At 44.1% G+C, this 18,932-nt stretch overlaps 1 protein-coding gene across 4 annotated transcripts in view; it reads right to left on the minus strand.

Moving 5' to 3' along the window:
- Nucleotides 1-18,932, minus strand: part of KIF26B (kinesin family member 26B) — a 399,021-nt gene that overhangs the window by 152,132 nt on the left and 227,957 nt on the right. Inside the window, exon 1 of one of the 4 annotated variants that reach the window (XM_048484888.1) lies at nt 12,126-12,226. The exons of the other annotated variants lie outside the window; for them this stretch is intronic. Coding sequence (XP_048340845.1) covers nt 12,126-12,145 — 20 coding nt within the window. The 5' untranslated portion in view covers nt 12,146-12,226. Of the gene's footprint in view, nt 1-12,125; nt 12,227-18,932 lie in introns of those variants that run through there. 4 annotated transcript variants of the gene reach the window in all.

Here is an 18,932-nt window from a genome sequence, read left to right on the forward strand (position 1 = left end):
TGGGCAGGTCCCTGCAGCCCTCCAGAGTGACGCTGGACATGAAGGTCAGTGGAAAGGGCTGACTGAGAGGCAGCTCCATGCAGAGCCGCCTCTCCAGCTGGAGGGGAAGTGGGGGCCGCCCACACGCTAGTGTGTGAACAGTCCCTGAGCCTCCACCGACATAAATTATGCTGGTGGAGCCTTGTTTCCGCGTGTGTGCGGAAAGGGCATCAGAGAGGGAGGAGGTATCTCTCTGAGAGAAAAAGTTTTGTAAGCTATTTGGATTCCTGCAAGTGTTCAATATCTGCTCTGAGTAAAATTAATTCGGAGTGGATCTGACTTGAAATATACTGAGTTCAGTGTGTGTGCTGAAAGCTGACAATATACAGACAGGAGAAAACTGGGAGTTTTATTTAGTGGTCAGGGCTGAAGGTGGAATGGTAGTGAGATTTTCCACAGGTGACCCTAAATAAAAGGAAAGGGAATAGCTTCTGGGTAAAGAGGAACTCCTAAGCCAGTTAGAATGGAAATAATACACACCAGTGGATTCCCAGTCTGGACTATCTGTGTTCTGCTAAAGTTACCTCAGGAGGGAGATTTTGTGTGAAGTGGGTAGCTGACAGTGTCAAGGCTGTATGTGTACTGCGTGAAAAGGTACCAGCCTGTTAGAACCCAAAGTCATCATGAATCTATTAGCCACTAACATCTAGTCAAACCATCTTAAAGAACCTTTCATAACATCTAAGCAACTGAAGAAACGTATAAAGCTTGAATTAAGAACCATGCCTGTGCCAAATACTGATATTTCTACATAGTTATCTCTTGTCAGATTTCCATCCATTGAAATATCTCCTGATCGCATCTAGTTTGTTCAATAAATTTTACTTCTGTTTGTTGAACTTGCCTCAGTTCTCTGGTATCTTGTAAAGGGGGATTTGCCATAAAGGGGGAAAAGGCTCCCTTCAACTTTCTGGAGTTCTTAAGGTTGAACCCCTCATCAAAACAGCTTAGTCATTAGAAAAGGTGGGAACATCTGCCCAATATAATTAGGAGGCCACCTGAGCCTGCCACAAATAGTTTGGAGGGTGAAGAGACATGCCACGCTGTCATCATTGGCTTGCTGACTTCAATGCAGCAAGCCTCTGAGGTGCCCGAGTGGGTGTGGCTATGCTGTGCTATCCTCCCTTTGGACTGCACTACAAGAATGGCATCCTCCACAGGAAGCCCCTTACAAACTGTGGCAACAACGAAGGAACAACAACAGGCCTGAATGGATGCCAGGCAGGTGACTTTCCGAGAAAGCAAAAAGTGAGACAAAGGCCCCTTCCACAAGGGCCAATAAACCCGGGCTGGGGATAGGGAAAAACCCACTGGGGGGATGACGACTTTGCATGGCTCCTAACCCTAATGCAAGGTTGCCCCGCATTTTCCCCCTGAAATGGGTTATTTGAGAATTGCACTATCCACGATTCTCTTGTTTTAATATGGAGTGCAGCCGCTCGCGAGTGAATGGCTGCCCTGGGAAGTGCTTGCTTCTCGGTTTTTAAAGTCCTCCCCATGCAGCTACGCAGCATGGAAGGTGTTTTTTTAAAAGACGCATCTCCATGCGAAGGCACGACGGCAGCCCGCATTGCTTCCACGGGCTCCATTCCGGGACAGCAGGAGAGCGGGTTACTTTATCCTGTCTGCAATTCACTCTTCCAGTGCTGTGCAGAAGGGGCCCTAGAGAGCTGTAATTGACACATAGGAACATATGGGAAGAAATTGTCCAGATGTGTGGGTTCTGTTGGAATAAGTGACTTCTGCATGCCTGGACACTGGGGGGTGCTGTGTATCTCATTCTAACTGTGTATCTCATTCTAACTCTTTTGTTTGCCCTCCTTGTCTGGGCCAGGAGACCGCCCACTAACTTCCTTTCTTCCCCATGCTGGTCTCTCTTCTGACCTAGCCTTTGTCCTGAGCGCCTGGTCAATGGCTGCCTGCCTCAGTGGGGCTTTCCCACTGAAGCATTCTCCCACTTGTACACACGTGATGGTGCGGTAGAGTGCCCACTTGTCGTAGGGATAGTAATCCTTAGATTAGGGTTTCTTTCTATCTACCTTTTTCCTGTTAACAAAGCTGTGAACTGGAGATGCTTGAATAAATGTAAGTTTTACCTTTTACATTTATCTCTTGGGAAGTTTCTATAAACTGCACTCTCACACACTACTGGGTAGATCCATAATTCTAAACTAAATCTAACTGGTCCTATGTCAGAAAGTCAGAAACACCATCGTGAATTGAACTTGGAAACCACAGGCACCTACTATAGCTGTTTTTAAACAGGCCAGATATGTTCTCACTGGTTAGCCACTAACAATAATTGGACTGTAGTATTCTGAACCAATGGCAGTTTCTGGGTTGTCTTAAGGGCAGTCCCACTTACAGCATGTTATAGTACTCCAAGCATGTAGCTACATGAATTAGCATGGCCAGATAGGCTGAGTCTAAGAAGGGGAGAGTTGGCAATCCAGATAAAGCAGACTTGGCCACCCTGTCAACCTTTGTTTTCAAACAGTAAGTCTTGGTCTATGAACTCTCCCAAACTTTTTAATTTGACAAGTAAATTCCACCTCCACATGCAAAGCAACTACATTGCATCACTCCTAAGCATCATCGGTTTTCCTAACCAACACGACCTCCATCTTGTCAGGAAAATAATATTGTTACATCCCTTGAGTCATTTCAAGAAGAAAGGCTGGCTAAAATTTCCCTAACTAGATAAATGAAGGTGGACTGGAACTATCACAACAGAATACCTAATTGCTATCCAGTCTCAGAAAGGTATTTCAGACGAATATCATGGTCCATAGCCTTGAAAGCCCGAAGAACCAGCACAGGACTTCACACAAAGCAACCAAAACAGTTTCTGTACAATAGCAAACTCAGAAGCCAATTTCAAATAACCATTGGCAGTGAATTGTCATTATTCAAAGATATTATAACTTACATTACATTGAATTTAATTTGGTGTAAACAATGAAGACATAAGTGGTCTGGAGCAGATGAAGCTGCCCACAAAATTAAATAACTCTTCCTATTTATTTTGAGCAGAACTCTCTTGGATCAAAATGAAATCTTTATTCTATTTCTAAAGTATTGATCAGTCTGAGGCTTATGTTTGCTGGCTGGTTTTATCAGTTTGGAGCTTCTGAACAGGGCAGTGTGCAAAACTCCTCAGAGGCAAGGAGAGCTTTTTTCTTTTCGTATCCTCTCATCTTGAGTCTTCTATTTTACCTCTCAGCATTTCCACTGATTTTAATCAGTGCCTTTTCAAAAGGCCCTTTGAAAATAGCCACATATCTAAACTCTTAACTTGTTCACTATGAAAAACTGCTCTGTGGGCTTTCTCAAAAACGGTGCCCTTGGCAGCTAATCATTTTACTTTTAATAGCAAATGTAATAGGCTTCATGGAAGTTTAATAGGAAGTATTAGGAGCTGTTTACAGATGGCACAAAAAAGATCTGAAGACATAATAAGCTGCTATTGGAAAAGTGAAGTTATTGTGGTCAGTCTCACTTCTGATATGCCCATTCATACTTTCATTAATTAAATGGCCAAATGCTAAGTCTAAAAGGAATATAAAAATTATCAAGTTAAGGATGTCAGGAATTAAAGAAGGGCTTTATTGAAAGTAGGTAATAATACAACCAATGAACAACATTTTCACTGAGCCTTCCTTAAATGTAACTATATTATATTAACAGAATCCATGTAGTGCCTGTCTAATCAGATACTATAACAAACAAGGGAATCAGATTGTTTTGGCATGATTTCTCTGTAACGAGTCTCTGTTTAGTTACAATTATATGCTCTATTTTAGATTCTTTATAAATAAATCTGATGTACTAGGGAACCCATGTCTATTAAAATCTAACAACACAGGTGGATTCAGCACAGGCCAAATACAATGGGTGTAGGATGTTATATAAACCATTGAGGGGGAGGACTTTGTACAGGTCTCATTCCCAAAATGAATTTTGCCCGTTTTATTCTCCTCAATCTCTGAAAATTGCTAAACCAGCGATCCTTTTGCACAATCCTAGGTTGGAGGTGCTCTCACATGAACCCAACTTTATTTCCCTCCCCTTTACCCACTCACTTGAAGTTCTGTGCCATCCATTGTCAGGAATAATCCACCTATCCACCATTCTGTGCAAATCACCCAGCAGGTTGTGGGCAGATTCTCGAAGCACTCCACAGGGTGCAAAGTCCCCCAAGTACATTTTTCCCCTAGCAGCGAGTATGACCAATATACAGCAACACATTCATTATTGCCCTGCCATGCAGTAAGATCCCTTTTTCTTTTTTTTTCTTTTGTGTGTTGCACATGCACAGCTACGCATGGACAGTTGATCATATGGTGTGATGATTGGCATGGCTCTGGGGGTTCATTTCTGTATGCCTGCGCAGCTACGCATGTGTTACAGGATTTTTTAAAGTGCCTCTGTGCGAAGGCACAAAAAACAACCCAAATTGTTTCCATGGACTCTAATCACTCCATGAATGGGTGAAGGGCATACATATGAACAAGAAAAACGGAAAACGGGTTCCTTTATAACAATTGTGACCCATTATACATATGCTGTATGGAATCTACCAAAGGTAGAATTAGATGCAGAATTATTGCCCAACTGGCTAAAAAACACATTCACACTGGAATCTGCCTTATACTGAATCAGACCATTGGGTCACCCAGTTCAGTATAGCTCAGACGGTCCGTGGCTCACTAGAGTCTCAGGGAGAGGTCTTTCACAGCATCTACAGCCTAGTTCTTTTAATTGGAGATGCCAGGGATTGAACCTGCACGTAAAGCAGAGGTTCTGGACACCTCTTTATGTCTTCTTCCAGGGGACAGTCTCTAGAGTGTGGGGATGTGTGATGTGGGTTGGTCCAATGATTCTTTTGTGATGCTGCTGGGCTCCACCGTCTGCCTGTGCCTTTGTCCTGGGGGCACCCCACTTTGGAGCAGTTGACATGAGAACTGGGCTAGTGGACCAGGAACCAATATACGTCCCCTTGGAGGGCAGAGTCCCCTAAAAGGTGTGTGTGTGATGCGTTGTGGTTCACACCTTATATTGGGGTGCAGAGCTTTTAAATTTTTTGCATAAAGATTCATAAACGAGGAAATGGGAATAAGGAACTGGGAAGAACTGGGAACTAACTTCAGTCTCCTCTTGCTGGACGTGATGGAAACTTTCAACTCAGTTTGGCAGACAGCAAAAACTAGAGTTCCCGTCTATTCAGCTGAAAGTCATGCTGGGGAGGGTTGGAAAGCATAATAGGGAAACATAAACCCCTATAGAAAACTATTCTCTATTTTTAAATTCATCCTTTAAGGCAGATTAATCTCCCTCTTTCAGAATGGTAGTGCTTTGGGCCTGGTTGGGGAGGGTGGGGACTATTCTATGTGAATATGCATGAGTAGTTTTGTGTATTTTTTGTGTATTTTATTTATTGTGTAGTTTTTATTTATTGTGTAGTTTTGTGTATTTTATTTATTTATTATTCAAGTTTTACCCCGCCTTTTCCCAACAAGTCAGGCAGCATCCAATAAAAAATTCATATAATGTATAATACCATTAAAATCCCACAAAAAACTTTCCAAATTGTTCTCTAGTCTCAAATTAGGACCAGCAACCTGTAAACTCTTGCATCTTCTTTCAACAGAGAAGCACTAGAATTTTTTTCTTCCTCTAATCTTATTAGTGGCTAACAATTCTGATATTTTCTAATATACAGAACTTCAAACTACAAAAACAGTTTTTTAAAAAATGGGAGCTCTTTTTAGTTGTAGTTCATTTGTACCTTTGCTTTCCAGATTCTGCACTAACTCATTATATCACTACATTCCTCCACTTCTCATCTCTATCTAGGTACTCTAAGGAGCGTCAAGCAGTTGTTATTATTTCTGTGTCTACTTATATTTTCTCCCTCACCTTCATACTTTCCTGAAAGCTTGGTCTAGTAACTCTGCTAGTCAAGAAGAAAGGCAGCAAGTTCTTTGTATCAGGCAAGTAGAGCCAAACAACATACCACCTTTATAACTGATCTTGCTCAGTAGTTATCTAGCACTTAATTCATAACTCCAATTTCCCCTTTTTCTGGTCTGTCAGTATGACTTGACAACAACTTTAGCAATGGTGAGAAAAGGATAAGAAATTAGCATTAGAGATGGCGGCAAAAGTATCAGAAGTGTCAGGATGGTTGCTGAGAGATGACAAACTAAGGAATTCCTTAAAGAAGAGTAGTCAAATTACCTAGCCTGCAAGATGAAAGCATAAATTTACAGCCATGAGATCCATACTCTAGGCCAGGGGTAGGGAACCTGAGGCTCGAGAGCCGCATGCGGCTCTTCTGCCCTTGCACTGTGGCTCCACGAGCCGAGCCGCCGGCCCCATCCTTGCCCGCCCTGCAGGCAGCAGGGCGGGCACACCAACTGCTCACAGTCGGCTGGGCCGCACCGTGGGCTTCCCCTCTTGCCCGCCCCATTGGAGCGGGGCGGGCACTTTCCCGGCGGCCGGCAAGCCCAAGCCACCGGCTTCATCCTTGCCCGCCCTGCAGGCAGCAGGGCGGGCACATCCATGCACTTCTCAGAGTGAACGGAGTAAAAGGTAAAAAAAACCCCTATATATATATAGCATATATATAGTGTTATCTTTATTTTAAATGTCAAAAATTATTTGCGGCTCCAAGTGTTTTCTTTTCCCATGGAAAACAGGTCCAAATGGCTCTTTGAGTGTTAAAGGTTCCCTACCCCTGCTCTAGGCAAATGAGCAATCAGTGAACTTCCAGTGAAGCCTGGGCCCCCACATTGTCTAACTTATTCAGAAACTACCCCATACCCTTCACCAAGACTATCAGTATGGATCAGTGAACTCAAAATTTAACTGATGAGTATTTGTGCTGATCTTTATAACATTCCTCTAGCTAATTGTTTGTGACTTACTGTCATGATGCTGCTGTTGGGGGGGGGGGAATCACTTTCACTTTTGCAGGTGGCAGGGACATAGGTAAGGGGGGGGGTTCCCTCGGGTTCAAACTTCTCCCATTACATGTCTGGCTTGCTTGAAACAATGCATGGAATGGAACAGCCGGAAAACCCTCAGTCACCGAACCCGCCCCATAAAAAATCTACCAGTATACCTACATCACTGGTAGGTGCAGTTTTATCACTTCTAGCTGTGGCCTTGGAGTTCTGTACCTGGGAAGAGACTCCAGGTTGGATAATGTGAACTGTCTGCTTCTCATGTGGGGGTGGGGATCTTTGGGGGTTTTCGCCAGAACTCTCTTTTTATGTTCCTGACATATCTTCAATAAAAGCCTTGAACCAATCAAGTGATTTACTGTCTGAACAGGGAATCTGACATTTACCCTCCAACACCCAGTCACACTAATAAAACTCCAAGCCTTCTCTTCATCCAGAACTGCTAAGGATGCATAACAGTGAATGACAATGTAATATCCTGATATGCAAGGATCTAGTTTGCCGATCTGATTACATTTGGGGTTTTTGGCATGAGACAGAGATTTAGTTTTAATCATGTGGAATTTTAACCAATGTTGGGAGTTATATTAGTCAGTCTACATGAGTTCCTATTTATTAACCTCCATGTTCAAGTTAAATAACTGATGAATTGAACTTTACCAAGCACTGATCACTTTTACTCAGTGCCCACACTTTTTACAGAGGATAATAGTGAGGTTCTGGTAAGGTGGGATAGTACATTTTCTTTTCCAAGGTTTCCTAAGTGATCCTGAAACATGTCAGCTATGGAGACAAAGAGATGTTAAGCGTCATGTCTAATCTGATCAAACCATGAAGCCTTCTGCTTTAATTCCAATAGCGATGTGTGCTGTAAAGGGGATCTTTATAATAATGTGTGGTGGATGAGAGCTTTGTAATGAGATGTGCACTGGACACAGCATGCCCAGCTCTGGCATGGCCCCAGACCTGATACTTGAAGGAAAGGCAGAATTAGAAAAACTTGTTCTTACAGTGCTTTCCTCAAGTCAAACTGAAACGCTAGCTTAAGCCACATGCAAGCTGTTCTGTATTTCATGATTCTAGTGCCCAAATATTTTAAGTGCAATGAGAGAGAGAGAAAACCTTCTAACTATTTAAAGTTATCTTGCAAAGCAGGAAGCCAGTTAGCTTATTTTGAATTCTTGACTGCAGACTGTAAGGCTGCCTTGTGAAACTTGTATGCCTGGCCATTTGGAGAGAATTATTTTTAAACAGTCTCTAATAATACTAGGTGCAGTAATATCTGCAGGTTAAATTTAGCAGCAGTAACAAAAATACATGAGTCTGATAGGGAGAAACTTGGGAGGAGCTTTGTTGCTGGTTAGTCCTGTTAAATGGAAGCACCAAAATACAGGACAGGGAAAGGAGAGGCAGGGCTTTTCATGTTGCCACAACGTGTTCTAGTGAAGCACAACATGGCAGCCCTAAGGATGTTCTGAAATGATGTTCTGTAGACATTAGTGCTGATTAATGTTCTGTGTTTATCAAAGATACAGTGGAACAATCTGCAGCATTGGAATTCAGCTAAAATTCAGCTATGGAGAGAAACCGTTAACATGTTAATATACATGTGGGAAAGGAGAAAAGAGCCTTCCCATGGTACCAAGGAGTGTCACTTAATCACAGAACCCACATTGTGGAAACTGGATGAAGGTATTACAAATTGCCAGGAGCAGATAGCAGAATGGAACATAACAGGAATAAAAGGAAGTGGAATTCTTTGAAATAGAGGTGATTGCTGCTTCTTGTGGAGATTCCTTTGCTTCACAGAATGCTTGTTTTGCAATATGCTGGAAGCAGAATTGTAGTGATGGGTTCACATTACATTAAATATAGGGTTTTACTCCCATTAATTCTGCAGCTCCACTTCCCTGCAACCCGTTATTTCCCAAAAGGAAATATAATCTGAAAATTATTGTTAAATGTCTGTTAAATGTAGAGACTGTGAAAGTATTTTCATTGTGTAAGTTAGGCTGGTTTTGCTGGAGTGGTTATGCTGATGACCAAAGCAGTGGAACTGGAGTGCACTGAGTTTCCTTTTGAAAGGCATAGAAAGGACTACCAGAACTGGACAGAGTACAGAGGCTGCACCGAGCAGCCTGTATTGTTATAGAGGTACCTACCCTGTTTCTTCAAAAATAAGACATCCCCTGAGAATAAGACATAGTAGAGGTTTTGCTGAAGTGCTAAATATAAAACATCCTCCAAAAGTAAGACATAGCAAAGTTTTTGTTTGGAAGCATGCCCATCGAACAAAACACCAGAGCATGCAGCTGTGGAGTGGAAAAATAAGACATCCCCTGAAAATAAAACATAGCGCATCTTTGGGAGCAAAAATTAATATAAGACACTGTCTTATTTTTGGAGAAACATGGTAGCAGTTCTACTATAACTTCATTTGGAATGTGTGTCCATTTCTGGGCACAGCAGTTCAATTCCGTTCACAAAGGAAGTGAAATTAATTAGTTTGATGCAACTCCTCCAAGGATAGGTTGCAGAAACAGTGTGTGTGTAAAATCTAGAACAGACCTGCACAAGTTATGCCCAACCAAGCGGAAACATGGGGAGACCCAAGTTTGAATGCCCTCTCTGTAGAGTTGCCAGCTTACACTTTGGAAATACCAAGAAATGTTGGAGTGAAGCCTGAGTAGGGTGGGGTTTGGGGAGGGGAGGGACTTCAATGGGGTATAATGCCACAGAGTCTGTCTTCCTACTCGCCATTTTCTCCAGGTGAATTGATCTGTGTTGCCTGGAGATCAGTTGTAATAGCCAAGGACTTTATGTCCATCACACAAACTCAGCCTAACTTACCTCACAGGATTATTGTGAAGATATAAATGGAGGAGAGGAAATGATGTAAGCAACATTGAGTCCCCACTGGGGAGAAAAGCAAGGTATAAATGTATTAAATCCCCCAAGCACGCAGTATTGTTGGTCTGAGGCTGGCAACCAGCATGAGATTTAACATAGCAGAGAGCAGTCTTGCCAGTGATGGTGCCAGTGACATCACCTCCAGTAGAACTGGAAGTAATTTAATTGCATTAGTGATGACACTCTAGAATCCATCAAAAACTCTATGATTTTACCACAGAGCTTCAGGCAAATGTTAGAACATCACCTAATAAACTGACATCACTTCTAGGTCATGCCAGAAATGGTGTCATGGTGTCATTGCATTATAGATTGCCCCTAACTTCCATAGCCATTTTCCCTCTTGCCCAGCTGGGCAGCTGTAAGCACTATCAGTGGGGAAGGGGGTAGAAGCTCTTCCATCAAACCTGGCCTCCCCGCAAGCACTGTACACTAATATTCACCCATTTTTGTTGCCTGATTGCAGCTTGAAAGGGTGGGGCTCTCAGTCATTTGTAGGCCATAGTACATGGATGCCATCATTGGAGAACACTAGTGGGGTATCATTTTTTCCTCAGCATTAAAGATTAGCCAAGACTGTCACTAATACTTCCAAACAGAAATTTAAGAATATCGTTTTCCCACTGCTATTAAAATACAACAGCTGTCCCTTCCTCAGCCAACTCAAAGCAAAACACATTCTGCAGGATGCCACTTCTTCTATGGAGTCAAAGAAATGAAGAAGTGCTGGTCCTGTTTGCAGGGTTATGGCTCCCACCCCTAAACTACTGAGGACTGAACATAAGCCTAGCACTTCTGACCTAAGACTCTTATGCAGTTTGAGGCCAGGATAAGATTCAAATTCACCCTTTTGATTTAAACTTTGACATGTCATCCCCCACATCTAATTTTCACCTCCAACACATCTACTGCCCATGTTATTCTGATAAAGGGCATAAACATTTGCCCTGATGCTATCTTGACCTGGTACTGGTTGTGTGAATGTATTCCTGGATTGCAAAGATCAGCAGGTTCTTCTAATAAGAAAGGATATGGATGGTTGCAGTCCTAACTATGCCTTATTCTCACTCTGCAGAAGCTGAGAGGCACCAGCCATTCCATCTTAGAATATTTCATATAAGAGACATCACTAACACATGAATATTGCTGAATATAAACACATATGGAAGCTACTCAACTGAGAGCCTCCTTAAGGGTCACAAAGTTGAACACTGAGTGCTCTACCATCTCCATCCCTCAAAATGTGTTAGCTCCACATGCAGTTGTATGTCAATAATGTTTCTTATAAGAGACAATAACAAGAGAAAAGTGAATGTTCTCTGTTTCAATTACTTCTGTACTTATTTGTATTTTTGTTGGTATTCTAGTTCTTCACTTTTTGTTGTTGGTTGTGCAGAGTTATTTACACTGTACACACATGCCATATGGATTTTATAATGCACATGTATAATGTGCATTATTTAATCATAGAAACATAGAACTGAAATGTACATTTTACAGAAGAAAGAACACTGAAAGGGAACAGGATAAAAATCAAGATTCTTAGCTTTGATTAGCAGAAGGGAGAATGGGAGAGGAGACAACCCAGATGAGATATTTGAAATCACCTCTGATCAATAACCTGTATCTTGTCAAGACTTTTACCATGGCAATGAAGAACAAAACCATTTTCTTTAAGAAAGTGCTGCTGGTTATCCCACAGTCCTTACAGTCATGCAATAATCATAAAGCAAAAACTGCCTCAGTATCTATCCTACACCAGACATTCCCATTCCACATACCAGAACCAAGAACTCCAAGTTTACAACATTGCTGTTTGTCAGGAAGAAAACAAGCTATTAAGAATTAGTTACATCAGACAAAAATGTCAATTTCAATAATTATTCACAATAAAAACCTGAGTGCCATATCTGGCTGGTTTTGATCCGTCCAAAAATACTGTAGATTCTTCATCAAAAAGATAAGGAACTGCCCAGATTCAAGCTTGTCATTCACATGCATTAGTCATTCATTCATTCAATAACAAGACTGCTTAATTTCAGCATTACTAGCTTGCCAGTATCAAGTGAAGTGCAAAACCAGAAACATTTTCATTCTATCTTTTAAAGGTATACTCTGGGAGGAGGATATATTTTTAAACAAAAAGAATGAACCAAAATCCTTGGTTTACTGACTAACTTTTGTTTTTAAAAAATCATATCCACTTACACAGCTCTCCAGTCCATCATCAGCACTTTTACATTATAGCTAAATAATTCGATGTGAAATCCATTTCTTCAAGCCAGTTAACAAGAGGGCTCTCTCAGATATTTCTCGTAGATCCGCAGCCATGTCGCCAGGAAGTGCAACAGTGTGACAGCAAAGAAAGAAAAAACATTAAAATCCACAGGGGACCAAAGAAGGAGCTCAGGAATCCAGAGCCGAAGGGTATTCTGGTCCTCCTGGGCTGTCTCAGTCTCCAGACACTGCCTCTGGTTTTAACCAGTTCTTACTTCTTAAGCCACTCAGCTCCTGGACCTTCACCAAAATTCCCCATCTGTAGCAGATCTAAATAACATGTTGCAACCTGTCTAAGGAATAAATCACTGTGCAGTTAGGGAAGGATGAGCAGCATCAGTTTTTGTCTTCTCTGTGATCTGGGAAGGGTCTGAGATGAGCGTTAGAGAAACACTGAGAGGCAGTGAGAGAGCCCTTGTGTGAATGTGCATGCCTCTGTGTGAGTAAGCTGGGAAGGCAGACTGGCAGAGAATGCATCTTAGACCCCTTCCACAAATGCAGAATAATGCACTTTCAATCCACTTTCAGTGCACTTTGAAGCTGTGTGGAATAGCAAAATCCACTTGCAAACAATTGTAAAAGTGGATTCTTCTGCATGTGCGGAAGGGGCTTTAGAAGCAAAGAAAAAGGAACACCTTGCTGGAGCTACTATTCACATTCCACAGCTTAGTAATTCTCTTGCAGAGCAGCTGCTGTTACAAAATGTACTATCCATCTGCATATTTTTAGCACTTTGACCTTCTCACCAAAAATAACTAACTCAATTCAAGGGGGTATAATAAACTTACATTTTTCTACCAAACATTACTTCTAACTGTGCACATATACATATATCTAAACATACACATGCTTATAGCTAAACTGCACAGGCAGTTTAGTGTTTTGTTTATTGACATCTTAGGAATATTGCAATTTATTTTATTTATTAATTGGTTTTCAATGCTGTTCTCCCCGCACAGGCTTAGGGTTGCTTACAATTCATATCACCATAAATATAGTATAATAGATTAAAACCTAATCTGCATCTGATTATCCACAGTATTCAAAGGCAGGACTCCTAGGTTACAGTGCCAAAAAACACCCTAGATCAAGACAGCAATTAACTATTAAACCTAGAAGCAACCATCTCTAAGGAGCCAAGCAGAACTGTGGTTACCAATGGACTGACTTCAAAAAGGCCCAGTTGTTCCATGCACCTCATGTGGAGATGGAGCATGCAGAGGAAAGGGCAAAGGTCATTGCAGCTGCAAGGGGGGCATCTGAGAACCAAAACAATTAAATGGCTGGCGAGCAACAAACATGACTCAGTGGGCATGAGAAGAGTAAACAAATAGGGCTACCTAGGATGCTGTTAATGGACTGGTGCATAGCTGCCCAGTGGGGTGCCAGAAAGGATGGTAGAGGCAGCCGGCAGAGATGCTCTTGGATGTGAGCTAGTTATGACTGATGGGCTCCTTGTGGCTTTCTGATAAGCTCAGAAGCTTGCATGCACCCACCCCAGTCCTACTTTAACCAATTACTTAACAACTCTAAACAGTTGGGAGAACAGCATTTGCCCTACTTGAGTCATGGCAGGAAGCAACAGATTTTCTACCTTTGGAGAAAAACAAAATGAGGAGTCCTAGAAAAGAGGTTGCTTTTTGCAAGGAAAGCTAAGCAATTAAAACCCTGTTCCAAAGGAATCTACCATTCAGCTTAAAAACTGAAAATGCTCACATTCTTTATGGTTAAAGGGGATGACTTTTACACAACCTTTTAAAATAGAATGTTATGGGGTACAGCTTTAGTTTTATCACAGATGATATTCATGAACACCTGTTGACTGAGAAATCTGAGATAGAACTGTACAATAAATGTTTGATTCCCACCCCCCCCCTTATAACTATAGGTCTTGGCCCGTTCCGCATAGGCCTGTGCAGCAGTGGCACATCAGCATATATGATGCTGATGGAGCCCCGGGACCATTCACACGCTCCCATGTGGGCAGTCCCAGAGCCACCGTGGTCCACGGAGATGCTTTTGAATGGAGGTGCCCCCATTGTGTTTGTAAACTTACCTTCTCTTCCCTGCCCAGATCCGCATGGATGAGGGGACATGCCCCCATGGCCACGGCAATGCCTTGGGGGGAAGAGGTCAGGAGGCGTGTCCCCTTGTCCCTGCAGAGAAGGTAAGTTGGCAAACACAATGGAGGCGCTGAAAAGCGTCACCTCTGACCTGGTGCTGAGCGAATGGGTTTAAAATGGGTTTAAAATGCTGTTTTTGAAAAGATTCGCTCATTGAGCAAGTTTTGAAAACAGTATTTCCCTGCTGGTTGCAGGGGGTGGAGGGAAGCACAGTGCTGCCTCGTTGCAGAGGTGGCAGCCATGCGAACTGTGCCCCTGGAATGGTGTTTTTACCATTCCAGATGCGCTGTTTTTGTTCTGTGGGGAGTGGGTCCTTGTTGAAGAAGAAAAAAATCAGTCCCTCATAAGCAATATATAAGTTAGTCATTGCTCACCCTATCTGACCCACTGTAGCCATTCAACTGGAAGAATAGCACTAGAAAGCACAACTCACCTGGGCAGAATCAAGGACAGGAATTCCCAGCCATATGGAATCTCCAGCCATAGATCCTTTAACAACAACAGAATTTGTCACCACTCTAAACCCTGGAATCTGCCCTGGAGCCTACTAAGAAACAGATGTTTGTGAAAGGTGCACCTTTTTGAAGTCTTTATGATTTTCAAGAATTTCTCCTAACATATTTGCATTTGCACCAACTAAAGTATGACACACAATAGGCCCTTTGCGCCTGCGGACATTGATTCACTTCTACCAGATTGTACAGCACAGTAAGACGAAGCCAGGTCCTCTCCTTTGAAGTTATTTGGTCATTCTTACACTGGCATCACAGTGATTTTGGTCATATCCTTAAAACACAGTGAGATATACTAACTATGCTATAGTACGAACCCAAGAAAACATCCCATTAATAACAGAGACTGTCAGAACAGTGTTGTTTATGCATGTTGTTGGGTGATTAGAGGCAAAAGATGGGATACAGTTCACCACACCACTGGTGCATTTAGCTACCCCTTCTCCACTTGCTATGGAACACAGAAATGAATGAGGTTTACATCACAACTATCCTTTTTACAACTTAAAACAGAAGATTAAATATTCACTTGCCATCACCGCAAGCCTGCAGTACACACTTATTTTTGAACCAGGCAGTCAGTGTCTGACCTTAACAGAGGAGCAAATTGCATTTAATGCACCTATTTTTAAAGACTGCCAAAAATATTTACTCACTGTATGATTCTGATTGCTAATAAAAACTGTCTATCATGAAAACAACTGGCCTCCCTCCCTCTGGCACAGCATCAACTACAAAAATGTGTCTCTCACAGGTGGCCGTAGCCTCCAAAATAAAAGCATGTCCCAAAGGTCGAGACGATGAAGCAATGCCTAAGGATAAGCCCAGTGCTTCATCACTCCCAAATTTAAATCCCGGATCAACATACCCTTTATCTATAGGGGAAACAGATAGACTGCACCACTCATGTGCTTTGAATGACAAGTGAACAAATCAACTTAGGCTGTTTCTGCATGGCCCAATTATACCGGGTTACAATCGGTATCTGAGTCTATTTTATCCTGATTTCTCACTGTTTTTGTGAAGGAATTGAGTGAAGACCAGGAGGAAATACTCCCATTTGTTTTACACGAGCCCAAGTCTCTTGTATTTACACCGCAAGCATATCCACGCATAAGCAAACATCCCTGGTGTTTCGTGTTCTTAATGGTTGTTGTTTTGGGGCAGCAGGTTCAATGAATGTCTCCACTCTGCCTTTTGAATTTGAATTGCTGGCACCCGCCTTTACACCTGCTCTTTGGTTTTCTGGTAGGAGCACGTTTGGTGAGCCAAGAGATTCTCTGTTGAACCTATTGAACATGGATCCAGATCCAGAGGTGGTGCAGCTGCTGGGTGTGTTTGTGGTGCTGGTGGGGCACCTCCTCAACCTCATGCATGATGCCCTCGCTGCGTGTGCCCATTACCAGGAAGAGATGGCCCAGGTATCTCTTCAGTCTGCTGCACTGAGGAGACGTTGCAGGCAGACATGGTTTTCCCCGGCAACTGCCCCTCAGCACCCTTGCTACTGGGTTTATCCACACAGGAGCATGGACTGGTGCCCCAATTATGTAATGGCTTGTTGGGATGATGAAGAATGGTTGAGAAACTTCCGCATGACCAGGAAGACCTTTATGAGGATCATGGACAGCCACGATCTGTTTGAAAAACATGGATCCTCATGAATCCTCAAGATTTTTCCACTTGGTCACCCAAAAATCACCTGCATACCCCTAGCTCAGGGATAGGGAACCTGCGGCTCAAGAGCCGCATGCAGCTCTTCTGCCCTTGCACTGTGGCTCCACGAGCCGAGCCGCTGCCCCCATCCTTGCCCGCCATGCAGGCAGCAGGGCGGGTGCACCAACTGCCCGCAGCTGGCTGGGCCGTGCCGCGGGCTTCCTCTCTCGTCTGCCCTGTTGGAGCAGGGCGGGTAAAGGCTTCCCGGAGGCTCAACGGCGGTGGGCCGAGCCGGCTGGCTCCCTGATCTCTTTCTGCCCACCTCCTGCAGGCAGTAGGGAAGACCATCCATCCGCTTCTCAGAATGAGCGGAGTAAAAGGTAAAAAAACCCCAATATATACAGTGTTATCTTTATTTTAAATGTCAAAAATTATTTGCGGCTCCAAGTGTTTTCTTTTCCCATGGAAAACGGGTCCAAATGGCTCTTTGAGTGTTAAAGGTTCCCTACCCCTGCCCTAGCTCATACCCCTAGACACATGTCTGAACACAACAATCACAGGTCCCATGCTCTGTGGCACCGCAATGGCACAAAAACCTGCTTGGAAATCATGGATCTTCATGTATCCTCATAATTTCTGCACTTGGTCACCCCAAAATCAATAGCACATCACAGCTCATGGTCCTGGCAACATGTCTAAACACAACGATCACATATCCCATGCTGTGTGGCACTGCAGTGGCGCAAAAACCTGCTTGGAAAACACAGGTCCTCATGAATCCTAATGATTTTGCACTGTCACCCCAAAACCACCACCTCTCAGAACAATGTCAGCTGAACTAGGGGTGGGGGGAGGGAGACAAGGTTTGGGTAGCGATAGAAGAAGTTGACAAGGGATGGCTAGGGGTAGGGGAAATGGGAAGGGGTGGCTAGTGGTGTGTGGAGGGTGGGAAGGGGTGGGTTGGGGTTGGCGAGGGTATCAAGGGTGTGGGGGCAGCTCTCGCCAGGCTCTCTGCAGCCCAGGGAGCCTGAAGGTGGGCAGGGTGGGGGCAGCTTCCACCAGGCTTGGTGAGAGCTTCCCCACCTCTGCTCACCCTGAAGCTCCCCAGGCCACAGGGAAGGGAAGCTCTCACCAGGCTCTCAGTAGCCCGGCAAGCTTTAGGGTGAGCAGAGGTAGGAAAACTCTCACCAAGTCTGGCGGGAACTGCCCTCACCCTGCCCCCTTCAAGCTCCTCGGGCCACAGAATGCTCGGAGAAATTCAAGCTGGGCCATGGAGAGTCTAGTGAGAGCTTCCCTGCCCCACCCCCCTTCAAGCTCCCCAGGCCACAGGGCAGGGAAGCTCTCGGCAGCCAAGCGAGATTCGGGGGGTTGGGGCGGGAAAGCTCTCGCTGGGCTCTCCACAGCCTGGCAAGCTTTGGGACAGAGGTATAGTGAGGGAAAATGCCCCCACCCCCCACTTACCTTGAATGGTGGTGATCCTGGGCAGCCTGGTGAGGCTGGGCCTGGCAGGGTCGAGGGGTGCCCAGCAGCAGCCCTGCCAGGCTGCTCCTTCAACCGGCAGAGGCTGTGCTGGCTGAAGTAGCAGCCTAGCAGGGCCAGGCTGAGCGGGGAAGGAGGAGGGGTTTGGGGGCAATTTTCCACCCCCATGTGACATGAACGGCAGCCACCTGGGGTGCTTGCCTCAGGCAAGATGGTCCCTAAGTTATGTGGGTGGTTCCTAAGGTATATGGGTCCAAGATTGCTCACAACCACTACCTTGAAAATGACCCAGAACTCTATAGGCAGCCAATGAAGGTGGTACAGGACATGTGTTATATGGTCCCTGCTAGAAATTCCAGCCAGGAGCCTAGTGGCCAAATGTTGAACAAATTTTATTTTCCAAGGATCCTCCCCCCCACACACACCATTCCCCTCCAAAACGAGAGGGGATAGGCTCCACTTCCCCTCAGGCCCCCCATGCACCAAAGATCATGGCAGGGAGACCCAGCCCTTCACCTATGCTCTGCAGCCGTTACATGTAATGGCCAGAGAATGTGCCCGGAAACTTCCTTCTTCTGAGTCCTGCGCTTCTCCAGGGTCAGCCTCGTACAGTAGCAAATATGGTGGGATTCATTGGGGAGACATGTGGAGGGACTCTATCCCACAAATTCTGCTTACTTGAGTTCAGGGGTGGGTGGTGGGTGAATTGGGAGGTGGGTGAATGTCCACCTTGTTTATCACTGTGAAGAGCTCCTCCAATTTTGGGGCAGGGGAAGCTGGGGATTCCACTCCAAACTGTGTGGCTCTCATGATCGGGGTGGGGCCTGATGTTCCTGTCTTCCCTGACAATCCTTCCAAGCTCCTCATAGAAAGAGCAGGTTGCCCTGTTGTTACCCGATACCCTGTTGTGTTGCACAACACACTTGTATTCTCACCGCATTGTCTTGGTCTTAGTGCAGCATTCTACGGCA

Source organism: Sphaerodactylus townsendi, linkage group LG01 (genome assembly GCF_021028975.2).
Source record: "Sphaerodactylus townsendi isolate TG3544 linkage group LG01, MPM_Stown_v2.3, whole genome shotgun sequence".
In the NCBI taxonomy this organism is placed as follows: Eukaryota; Metazoa; Chordata; class Lepidosauria; order Squamata; family Sphaerodactylidae; genus Sphaerodactylus; species Sphaerodactylus townsendi.